Source organism: Cryptomeria japonica, chromosome 11 (assembly GCF_030272615.1).
Source record: "Cryptomeria japonica chromosome 11, Sugi_1.0, whole genome shotgun sequence".
NCBI lineage: Eukaryota > Viridiplantae > Streptophyta > Pinopsida > Cupressales > Cupressaceae > Cryptomeria > Cryptomeria japonica.
This window is the reverse complement of record NC_081415.1, coordinates 600,973,313-600,985,373: the sequence shown is the minus strand read 5'-3', so window position 1 is coordinate 600,985,373 and position 12,061 is coordinate 600,973,313. Positions and strand designations below refer to the sequence as shown.

General features: G+C 35.5%; 1 protein-coding gene across 3 annotated transcripts in view; it reads right to left on the bottom strand.

Moving 5' to 3' along the window:
• LOC131038275 (DNA repair protein RAD5A) overlaps window positions 1-7,267 on the bottom strand; it is an 88,897-nt gene extending 81,630 nt beyond the window's left edge. The window contains exons 1-12 of one of the 3 annotated variants that reach the window (XM_057970618.2): window positions 7,036-7,266; window positions 6,533-6,802; window positions 6,160-6,454; window positions 4,894-5,027; window positions 4,461-4,596; window positions 4,145-4,201; window positions 3,897-4,049; window positions 3,663-3,814; window positions 3,491-3,575; window positions 3,104-3,394; window positions 2,753-2,899; window positions 2,472-2,627 (exon numbers count right to left, since the gene is read on the bottom strand). In XM_057970618.2, the coding sequence (XP_057826601.2) occupies window positions 2,472-2,627; window positions 2,753-2,899; window positions 3,104-3,394; window positions 3,491-3,575; window positions 3,663-3,814; window positions 3,897-4,049; window positions 4,145-4,201; window positions 4,461-4,596; window positions 4,894-5,027; window positions 6,160-6,454; window positions 6,533-6,789 (1,863 nt within the window). In that variant the 5' untranslated portion in view covers window positions 6,790-6,802; window positions 7,036-7,266. Of the gene's footprint in view, window positions 1-2,471; window positions 2,628-2,752; window positions 2,900-3,103; window positions 3,395-3,490; window positions 3,576-3,662; window positions 3,815-3,896; window positions 4,050-4,144; window positions 4,202-4,460; window positions 4,597-4,893; window positions 5,028-6,159; window positions 6,803-7,035 lie in introns of all 3 variants that reach the window. The other 2 variants (XM_057970616.2, XM_057970617.2) reach the window with 2 other exon arrangements.
• Between the last annotated feature and the right edge of the window lie 4,794 nt (window positions 7,268-12,061).

The following is a 12,061-nucleotide window of genomic DNA, read 5'->3' as shown; positions in this document are numbered from 1 at the left end:
TCCACTTTTTTTTAATTTTCAAACTCAGTCTATTATCCAATTTCCCTCTCATCCATTAGCAATTATTGAATTTTTAAGTGAACGATGTATAGAAAAAATAATGATTCTAAGGGAATTTTTGTGTATAGCTTGAGTGTCACTAGCCCTACTCTTCATGTAAATAATGCAAAGTGCTTGTTGTTTTATCAATTACGAAGGCTGGTGAAGCTTCTAACATGCATACTTACACTATAGCTTTAACAAAACAACAATTCATAATGATACAAACACATACACAAAAGGACTGCTAGAAATGCATGTTGAGACATGGACCAGCTAGGACTCGAACCTAGGACCTTCCATACGCTGCTGGAGTGCTCTACCACCGAGCTATTGGCCCCTCTTGGACCAGTCCATCGTCGGTCCGGGTGTGGCTTATTTCCAACACCAACACCCCCCCTTAAGCCACACCTCTCATGTGCTTGGGGCTCCTAGCCTGGATCTGGCTCTGATACCATGTTGAGACATGGACCAGCTAGGACTCGAACCTATGACCTTCCATACGCTGCTGGCGTGCTCTACCACCGAGCTACTGGCCCCTCTTGGACCAGTCCATCGTTGGTCCGGGTGTGGCTTATTTCCAACACCAACAATGCATAAATATAGTTATTAATTACAAGAGTCATTAATTAGACACACTCTTTCAAGCATAAGAGTACAAAAAATATACAAAGAGAAAATTATCTTGGACTGCTCCTCACGCTAACTAATTCAAACCTCGTCTATCAAAGAATGTACCCTTATTTTGAGCAGAGAAAACTCATTGTGCAAAACTATACAAACATCTAAGTACTCAAGCCAGTATTTTCTTTTGATACCACAAGGAAGTTCAAAAAAAAAGCAAATCCCGTCAACCATGTGAAACACAGCTGACTCCAACATTTAGCAGCAACATTAGATTATGTCTACTGTGTAAAATCCCTATTAATTTTAGCAGAAAAAACATGTGAAACAACAGCTGACTCAAACATTTGGCAGAAAAATTAGGTTCTGTCTATTCTGTAAAAGTCCCTATTAATCTTTAGCAGAAAAGGTTGGACTACTACAAAATACACGGCTGATATTTTTGAAATGGCACTAAAATGAAAGCATGAACAGACCTTCTTGGATTGAGTAAAGCAGCTATAGATCTAAGCGTTTATAAAGAAGTCAAAAAGGATTATTTCATTGGTTTTGAAAAATTAAATACAGGTCATTCAGCACCCAGCTCCAGTCGGCCTCACAATCTGACACATGAATCCCCATTAGTACACAAAAACTGCCTATTAAGCTGGAACTATTTCTGCTGCATTTCAATGGCCTTCTGAAGCATAGATCACCTAATGACAGGGACAAGATCCCCAATAATATATTCACGAGATCATTCCATCAGGGCTATTGCTTTACAAGATAATTAGCTGTCACATCTACAATCCAATTTATCTCACAAAAAGGAAGAGAGTATTGCCTCACAATCATGATGGCTATCTTCTGTTCAACAACTATAGCAGGAACATAAACAATGGTCATTTTTTAAATGCGTTTCAACTGCCTAAACCTATTTTAAAAACCTTAAATATTTCCTAGGCTAATTTACCATGACATGGACTAAGTGCCAATTCTTTATGGATAAAATAAAGTGATTCAAGCACCAAATGCTTGCTAAAGCATTATGATACTCTATAATAACAGCAGCACAGCAAACATGTAAGCAGTCAAAATAACAATTTGTGAATCAGCATAAACTATCAAGAAAATATGCATGCAAATAGAAGTAAGCAACATTAAGGGATAGTTGTGCAGCTATGTCTATACACTAATGCAGAAACAAGACATGTCATCAAGAAAAATGATAGCAAAGAAATCATTGTAGAAGGAAGACCAGAGAAATGACATGCTTTCTAGCCAAAGGGAGCAAAACTGATTGGATAGGAAAGGCAAATGAAGAAAGATGACAAAAATGGGAAGGAGGTTAAAAACAAATGTAGATATGACAAGTTGAAGGAAACTTTTATAGGACCACTAACAGATAAGGAGGTGAAAAATCTTTGCTTTCATGCCACATTGGACATGGGTAAAATAATTTATCATTTTATATCCATAAATGTGTTCTACGATTTGTACAATTGTGATTGAATTTGCTATCGTCCAGTATTAAGTAATGGGTGTGATAATTCATAAAGTCAAGCTTTTCTGTAATTAATAATCAAATTTATAAACATTATTGTGGTATATGATAGGTTTGTTGGTGTAAGGCAACCCAAAGGTCTCCAGAGAATTATGTATCTAGCCAACAAAGGCTATAATGAACACAGTGTTCGAATATATCTCATAAATGTAGCTAAGGTTCAATAAGTCAGGGATCTATGCTCGTGCTGTATCTAGAATAAAAATCTAAAAGTTTAAAATCAAGAAAACAACGTTTGCAACTTTAGTAAAAACATACCATATACCTGAATCGGGGTTCCAGTGAGACACCAACGACAATCAGCAACAAGAGCATAAGCAGCCTGGGATGATTGGCTCTTAGAAGACTTTATACTATGTGCTTCATCAAGAACTACCCTATACCAGTGTATTGAGTGAAGCACACCTTCTTCTTGAGAATTCTGGAAATTTAAAAAAGAAAAGGCTATTCATGTTATAAATGGATTGTATCAAGTTTCAACTATTATTGGGAAAGCACTTTGCCAGACGAATTTACCATGTAGAATGGAAAAATTTATCAACCAACCTCAGGTTGGTATTCTGATGATAAGACCCCATAAGTTGTCAAGACTACGTCCTGCTGCAAAAGAGTTTTGACGTCCTTTGTTCTGCTTTGTCCATAATGAACATACACAGACAGGGCTCCAGGTTGTGTATGGGTTTCAATTTCTGTCTGCAAATGAACATAACATACCATTCATGTCACAACCTTGGTACTAAAAGAACCATGAAAAATGAGATGATCAAATTACAAATTAGGTTCACAAATTTTCACCAAGAATGCCTCTGTGAATAAAAGGAGCCAGATGCTTAAATCAAAACCATTATTCTGTACCTTCAAAGTTCAACATATTCAGCTGCAAAGTCTACTATTTACCTTCCACTGACCGAGCAATGTCATTGGGCATACTATAAGGTTTCCCCCTCCTTTATGTAGTCTGGTGCTTGGTTTCTTCAGCATACTTAGGATTTGCCTTTTGCTAGGGCACAGAGGTGATTCGGGAGCTACACCCATCCCAAAAGGATCAACAACTGTTCTTTCACAATAACTGCTCTCATTGAATGACTCAGCAGAATCCATACCACTCGCTCCACCTTTACCAGAATTTGCAAGTAGAAGCGATATTGTCATGACAGTCTTTCCAAGCCCCATGGCATCTGCCAAAATCTTCAAGACATAGCAAATTCACTCACTTTAACTAGCAACTTCATTCAAATACAGAGAAAAGTAACTCTTTAATAGATCAAAGGAAACATGAAATACCCCTCCTCGAGTCAGTTGCAAGGCACTGGGAAACTCAATGGTGGCATCCCCTGAAAATGAATTAATAAATACTGCAGTTGCCATCCTGTGAAAATGCATTGATCTTATCAACAAACATTTTAATCAAGTGTAATAAAACAGCAAGCCATACTTAGGCTTGAGTGCTTCATACTTGTCTTCAAGATGGTATTCATCCCAACAGGGATGAAGAGTTCTTGCTGCCTCCTCCGTTTCTGCTCCCTTCTCCAATTTAGACATCCAGTACAAAGCTTGCTTCTGATATGGGCGCAATTCACACTGCAGAGTACAGGGTGGATCGATCTCCTACAAGGAAAGATTTTTCTGTGTTCAGTGTGTTGTCATTTGACATTTAATCAACAATGGACAAGATAAGCATCAAGATTACCTCCAGATTACAGCTGTCTGAGGTACCAACAAGCTTGTTCAAATCAGAATCAGAGAGACACTCTTCACCGTCGGTGTCTTGTTTACTTCCATCAGAAGCTAATTTCCTCCTTTTGTCTGCAGGTAACAATGATGTTGGTATTCCAGAAGTACCCTGATCACGGGCCAGAAGTTCAGTAACCTTTACAGAATATCGAGTTTGCCAATAAATGTACAGACATAAAGTTTAAACATGGTTCTCTTGACTACCTTAGCGTCTATAGATTGCTTTCGGGTTATCTGAATATCTTCAGGAGTGAAATCTGCCTGAAAACCAAAGAAATTAAGTACATATAATTATTTATAAGACTGGAGGAGATCTATTGGCCATCATCATCAAAGGATATGAAGCAAGTATACCGGTTCTGAGCCATATCTTGGGATGCTTTTCAAAATTCACTTGTTTTTTATATTTCTGCTTTCTACATGTAAAATGTCCTTTCCGAAGACCAAAAACTCAAGTCCTCTAGACAAGAATCATGCAATAGAACAACCTTCACATCCTCTCAAATTTCAAATAACTTACTTTCTTAACAGGCTCTTTGCCGAGCAACTTAAACAAAGCTGGAAGAGGATGAAAAGTAGCATCATCTGTTGAGGAACGAACTAACTTTGATGAGCTTTGAGCACAATTTTGGAGCATATAACTATTTATGTACAAGCTGTGCACAACACAAATAAAGTTTTTATCAAGAGCTCATCACAAATGTTTAATCATATAGGTCTATTTAAAACATGTCAATTCAGGATGATGAATATGTGCAAGCAAACATTAGTTCTTACATAAAAGCAAGTAAACTTACAGTGCCCTTAGTACCCAATCAGGCACTGTACAAGTAATTGCAATTTAGTACTAGTTAGTCCAGCTTCACACTTAAATAATGCCCTAGCAGGAAAAAATCCACGTAATCATTCAATTTATAACCATGTAATAAAGTGTGAAGGAATACCACACTAACCTGACAGAGAGGAGTATATTGTCCATGAGTCCAAGATTTTCTGGAGCCGCTTTGCACTGACCCTCTATTTTGACCTTCTCCGAGTTCACCAAAGGTATAAGACAGCGGGCCCATTCTGTAGGGATACGGCCAACCTGCACTTCACATCACAAATCAAGTGAGCGCGAGATCTGCTCCAAAAGTAGAGGTGCTAAATGGTAAATAGACCATTTGTTGTGCCTTCTCTAACAACGTTTACAGTTAGAGCACCATGTACCTACATACATCAGAATAAATGACAGCCGCCGAAAAAGATTATAGCCAGAGTATCAGGTTTTGGATGCACACAACGGGAAATGAGGTGACACCAATGTTTAGAGTAAAAATAAGTACTCACAGGAAGAAAATGTCCACTATGTCAGCCATTGAAGCATCTGAGATTGTTCCAAACATCTTCAAAACACAAAAAAAAGAAAAAACAAGAGGAATCCTTTTTGCTTACCTATCTGTCCCTATCTCCTTTGTAATCTGAGGCAATTATAGCACTCTCATTACACACATAATCTTCTCATTAGATATATGGTGGAGTTTTCCTTGCCAATGACTAATTTCCCTACTTTAAACACTAGTGTTGATCTATACACCCATGTAGACATGTACATCGAGTGACAACGAACTAAAAGGAGGCAGAGCAAATAACCTCCTGGATATCAGAAAGAACATCTGTGGCAGAGACAAGATCCGAATCTACACAGAAAACCACCAACAGCGGTCTGCCACATTAAAGTTTTAAACCACTTGAAACCTCTCCGCTATGAGAGATAGCACGTTAACTTGTAAGTGTGAACTAACTTGATGTCAAGAGAATGGAATTGAATAGGGGAAGGCAGCTGTTGGACATATCCTATAAGCTTCACTAGTAATTTTGCTATCTAGCATTACACTCCACTGGCACTCTACAAGTCCATGTTGTGAGGCACGCACACAAACCCTTACTCCTTTGGCTATGCATTTAGTTTCATTAATAATTTACTGTGATTTACAATGATTTCTGGTAATAAATCTTACAGCATTTGACATAAAACTCCCAAAGATAAACCTTTTACTCTTCTGGCTACGGCCTTAGTTTGTTTACTATTTATTATGATCTGCAGTGAATTCAGTGTTAAATCCTATAGTACTTATTATTTAACATAAAAGCTCAAAAATGGACTTTCGTCATAAAATTCTAAATTTTCGTGGCCGCAAAAAAATATATAACTTAAAAAAAAAGCTGTGAAAACTCACCTCGCCAGACTGCTTCGTAGAAAACCTCACAATTTCAGAAAAGGAAGCAGCAGGTCTTCCCCTCCCCCAAGGTTTAGCACCACCCTTAGCAGCAGCGCCATTATTACTATTCTTCTTAGGAAAAGAAAACATCACAGCCTCCCCAAGTCCAAGCTTTCGGCCCTTACATGTCGAATAAGCCGTCAAATCAGCACAGCCTACCAACCACCACCCATCTGCCACTGAAGACTTATCGTTATCACTACAACCAACAGTAGAAACCCCATTGCTACATCGTTCCATGCCATCACTTGCCCTGTTCGAATTCAAGAAATCGTAAGCATTTTGAGAAGGAAGAGAAAACTTCGGCTCAAACGTATTGTTTTCCAAGCACCTGGCATCGGAGCGCGCCATAGCTCCGTGGGGGTTGCTCTCTGTGCTTGAAACCCTAGCTCCATAGCCAGAAGTCGTGCGTTTAACACTAATTTTTTCTCTATTCTGAAGACTGGGCGCGTCGAAAATTATGTTAATAGCGGCCGTAACGTCATTTTTCGCAAGATGAAGAGCTCGAATCATTTCCATGTCCGACGTCTCCGCGCCCAGAACAGCCCGCATGGCTTCCAACATCCCTTCGTTACCCTTGCTGCCCATATCGTACAAAATCCTGTAACAAACATCAAAAAATGTGCACAAACACAGCAATTCCCATTGTTTACGTAAAAAGTCTACTTGGTAATCTAATCTTTGATTAATACAGTGAAAAATTTGTACATAGAGGTACCAAGACAAAATTTTGAAGAATTCAACTTCCACGTCTGCGTAATAGGGTTTCTAGCAGACACATGATCAAGAAACCAATCTATAATTTAACGGATAATATAAATATCGGTAATCTACCTTTGATATAGGAGCAAGGGCGCTTTGCATTCGCAGCTACTCTGCTGAAATGAATGTCTGTAAGTAAACTTCTATTTTTTTTGGTTTGGTTGTAGACGCAGAAATGAAGTACTTGCAGATGTAGCGAGGCGAAGGTTACAGAGAAGGCGCGAAAATCAAAATCCTCCGAATGTTCAATGTCGTTTTTTAAGTCCGTGGATATCCGAAATGGGAATATTTATAGTTGTTTATTTTTTCAAACGCATTCTTTACGTACTATTGTTGGAATACAGATTGTATTAGGTAGTTATATAAGTCAAACATTCAAGAGAGAAATAAGATCCTTGTTTTAATTTTATTCATTTTATTTTTTTCTTTAAAAGGATATCTCGTACCACACTTTCTACGCTCTTTTAATAAGCTTAAAATGCCTAAATACATCTAAATGGCACTTGGTTTGCGGAGGGTGTTGTGTGTAACCAAAAAAATAGGCCTTGCATGCCTTACATGTGTCCGGTGGTACAAGAGACAAGGTCTACTACAACAACAATAAGACATGTCTTTTGATTAAAAAAATGGGTAATATACCTCTTTTAACAATTTAATAATAAAATTTAATAAATAAATGTGTAAATATGAAAGTATATATTTATATTTTTAATATGATTTTTTTTTTTATTTAAGGTCTAAATTCAATTTACAATTATTTTGCATCATTGAAATATCAAAATATTTTTTATCTAATCTTAAAACATAATTTATATTGAACCAAATTATGGTTATCTTAAATCAAACTAAATTATAGTTGTAGTCATATCTTCCTATTTTCCAATTCAAAATTATCAATATTTTTACATCTTCTAGAATATAAAGACTTTTAGTTAAAGTGCAATAAGTTTCTAATTACAATTTTAGGGTTTATATTTAAAGGTATCACCTTACTCACTTGTAATAAAAAATCATCAATTAGAACAATAGATTCAAGTTAACTCGTATTAATTAATGGCGTATCAATTACAAGTTCACTTATCATTTTTTTCTTGATAATTATTAAATAGATTTTTTTCAGAGAAATGGATGGTGTTGACTACTCTAAGTGCATATGCGCAAGCTAGGGTTTGGTGGTCATAGTTGCATCTCTTCCCTCTATTTTTGACCTGCATGTGGGGTTGTTTTGGATTTTTTTGCAGATTTGGTGGGGGGCAACTAATTGTTTAGGATGCTAGTTCAACTTTTTGTTGATTTTGGTTGTTTTCTTAGTTTCTATGACATCATTGAAGTGTGAACATGAGCAGTGTGGCCTCTATGGTTGCTATGAAGTGATTTTTTCTTTCTTATTGTAATTTGGCTTTTGTTAAAGGCCCAAGTGAAAGGTAGAATTCACCATTCCGTAAATTTTTATCAAGGATGGATTTGTCGTTGTTCTTGCACGCAAATGCATGTCATCTTATAAACAATATTAGGAATGTGAAGGGCTCATCTCTAGATAGTGGCCCTCAAATTTTGAATGTGAATGATTCTTTGGAGAGAAGAGAAGCTCGAAAAATTATAGTGATTCAGCTAGACTTAATAGCTGTGGATATTATTTATTTGTCTAATCATGCATTAATTTGAAAGTTTATGGGGGCTTGATTCTCTCTCCCCTTTTAGGAATCTTGGGTTCATTATACTTAGAACCCTAAGGGTGATATGGAAGTGATGCTGGCAGAAAATAACTATTTCAAGGTGGTGTTCTCTTTCTAGGCATATTGAAATAAGGCATTTGAAGGAGCCCCGTATTTTTATAACTAGGTGAGTTTGTTTACCAAACATTGACATGTTGGATTTAACTTTGTAGATGTGCTTCCTTCAACAGTACCAGTCTTGGTTTGGCTCTCATGGTTTCCCCTAAAATTATTAAGGAACGACACTTTGCAATGATCAATTTGTTACTTGGCAAACCGATGGGTCATTTGTGAAAACACTAGATTAAAAAGTAATCTCTTATGCTCATGTTTGTGTTGAAATTGATTTAAACGGGCCTTTACTAGACTCTCGAGAAATTCCACTTGGATCAAGATCGTGGATTCAATAGCTTGATTATGAAGCTCTCTCATTTCACTATTAGATCTATCATAAGGAAATGCACAAAATTTGTCTCTATAAGGGAGTCAACCAATGCAACTTCTAAGACTTCTCACCCTATTTCAAAGTTAGATAAAATGTGTAAGGAACTCCATACTATTAAAAAATTAAATTACATGATTTATACACTTAATCAAGTATAAATTCATGTGACATGCTCAAATCTACAAGTATAGAAACATGATATTATATTTTGACATGTTGTCTCAGTACGTAATCCAAGACTAGGCAAAACACGAGGAAACAATTTCCTTTGCATTAAACCACATGGTTAAATGCATAGAGTATATAAAGTTCATAGTTGATGATAATACTGGCAAGAAATCTTGACATACTATCTCCCTTCAACACATCATGGGCAAGAACATCATTAAGGCATTTTTCCACCTAATCACAAAGCACTATGCTTCCTCAGAATTCTTCCTAGCATGAAGAATACTCGACCTTGCACGAGGATTGCTAGCAATCTAAAGCGAATAGAAGTAATGGAGTTTGATGCAGCATGATATATCTACATTCTATATGCTAATATCATGATATTAAGATATGGAAGAGAGTGTCAAAAATAATGATTCCAATATCAAGCACATACTAAGAGATCACATGAGCTTTGGTCAAAGTGTATAAGTTGATGATTAGCCACAGGAGCCAGGAATCATCTACAAGTGAAACACCTATCACACAAAAAGAGATAAAGAAAAAATTGTATGCTCTATAACAACTAGAGAATTATGTATTATTGCACAAAAAAAATGGAGATTCAATATTGAAGGTACTGTAGACACCCAAAATTGTCTAGTCTAATTTATTTATTTAATTATCTAAGCTTAATTCTTCTATTAATTAAATATATATTTATTTATTTAATTGATTCATTTATCCTCTTCTAGCCTTATTTCTCATTTAAATAAATACATTTATTTATTTAAATTGTCCTTTTCCTAAATTAAATAAATATTTTATTTATTTAATTAATCCCACTTCTACTATTAATTAAATAAATCTTTATTTATTTAATTAATTCATTAACCTTTTCTACCCATGACACATGTCATTCATCTCTTAATTCATACACTACCTACCCCTTTCATTATTTTATTATTTCTTTTACCTACCCTCTAATCATAGCCGACCTCCTTTTACACCTCTCAATCTTATCCCTCCATTTCATATAGTGTCTTCTATATAAGGAGATGCTTCCTTCATTATCAAACCCCCCATTGACTAGTTGACTACACTACGCTTTTGAACATAGGCGATCCTACTTGCAACCACATTTCCATTCTTTGTTGAGCTCTTGTGCACACATAAAATTTGAGAGCAAATATATCAAGCAGGATCAATGGAGATAGGAAGAATGGAGATCCAAACCCTATTGGACATGTGATGGTATAATCTTTGTGATTTCATTTGATTTGCATTGTCTTAGGTAATCTTCATATGTTATGGTGGATCTTTGTTGTTGTTAGGCTAGGGTTTTGTGGTTGAATTCATTTAGCCTTTCAATATCGTTATTATTGTTATCCATTTTCACCATAAACATTTTGGCACGCCCCGTGGGACATGGATTTTTGTCAGATCTGTATTTTTTGCAGATTTTTCTAACCCTATATTGCTGTTTTGTAAAACAATTTGGAGAATAACCTTGTGCAGCTAGGTTTTGGACACAAAATCAAGATCTTGGAGAGATTTGATCATATCTCACAAACGGCTTCGAAATTTTGCACCAAATTTTTTTTGCAAGTTGAAGAAAGTATCAGGAGCTCTCAATACAAAATTCAGAATTTTTGGAGCACACTTTCATTTTCTATGATTTTTTTATGATTTTTCATAAAAAAATTAATTTTGAGAGCAAATGAAAGAATTTTTTGGATTTTCTTACATTTTTGGAAATCACTCAGAATTATACACAAGATCTGTTCTTTGTGATTTTAATTTTGATGCAAAATATTTCCCTCAAAATCGGATCTTTAAAATTAGGGTTTTTCCTTATTTTGATCAGATCTCACAAACGGCTTCGAATTTTGGCATAAAATTGTTTGTGCAGGTCAGGAAAAGTATCAGAAGGATTTAGTAAAAATTTTAGATTTTTTGGATCACTTGTTCAATTTATATGAATTTTTTATGATTTTTCATAAAAAATTAATTTTGAGAGCAACTTAGTGAATTTTTTGGATTTTCTTACATTTTTGGGAATATCTCAGAATTATACACAAGATCTGTTCTTTGTGATTTTAAATTTTATGCAAAATAATTCCTCAAAAATTAGATCTTTGAAAATTAGGGTTTTGCATTATTTTACTCATATCTCACAAACTGCTTGGATTTGTTGCAGAATTTTTTTTGTGTAGGTTTGGAAGACCATCAGGACTCTCCAGTAAAAATTTCAGATTTTTTGGATTGATTTTGCATTTTATATGAATTTTTTATGATTTTTCATAAAAAATTAATTTTTGGAGCAATTAGCAAGTTTTTTTGATTTTCTTACATTTCTGGAAATCTCTTGAAATTTTACAGGTGGTCTTTTTTTATGATGAATCAGATCTTTGAATTGGTCAACAAAATGCATTGTTGAAGGCCCCTATTTCACAAAGTCTTTTGGATCTAAAATTTACCTAACTTGTGTGCTTGCAGGAAGGGGTGATTATTTCAAACAATCAAAACTACTAATAAATCTTTGTTGCAGGTCCTTGGCAAGGGTTTTTGGATTTTTATTGTGTGCCTTGTTTTCATAAACTAGCAAACACTTCAATTGGTGCACTAAAATTGAATCATTATCTTTTGTGTCTTGAGCAATAGGCTCTTTTTGTTTAATCTTTAGAGGGTCTATCTTCCCATGTGGTCATTAGGACTACTAGTGAGAAGAGAATGACCCAAGTGGTAGTGAGGAAAACCCACCTCTTCCGAACCACTATAAACAACT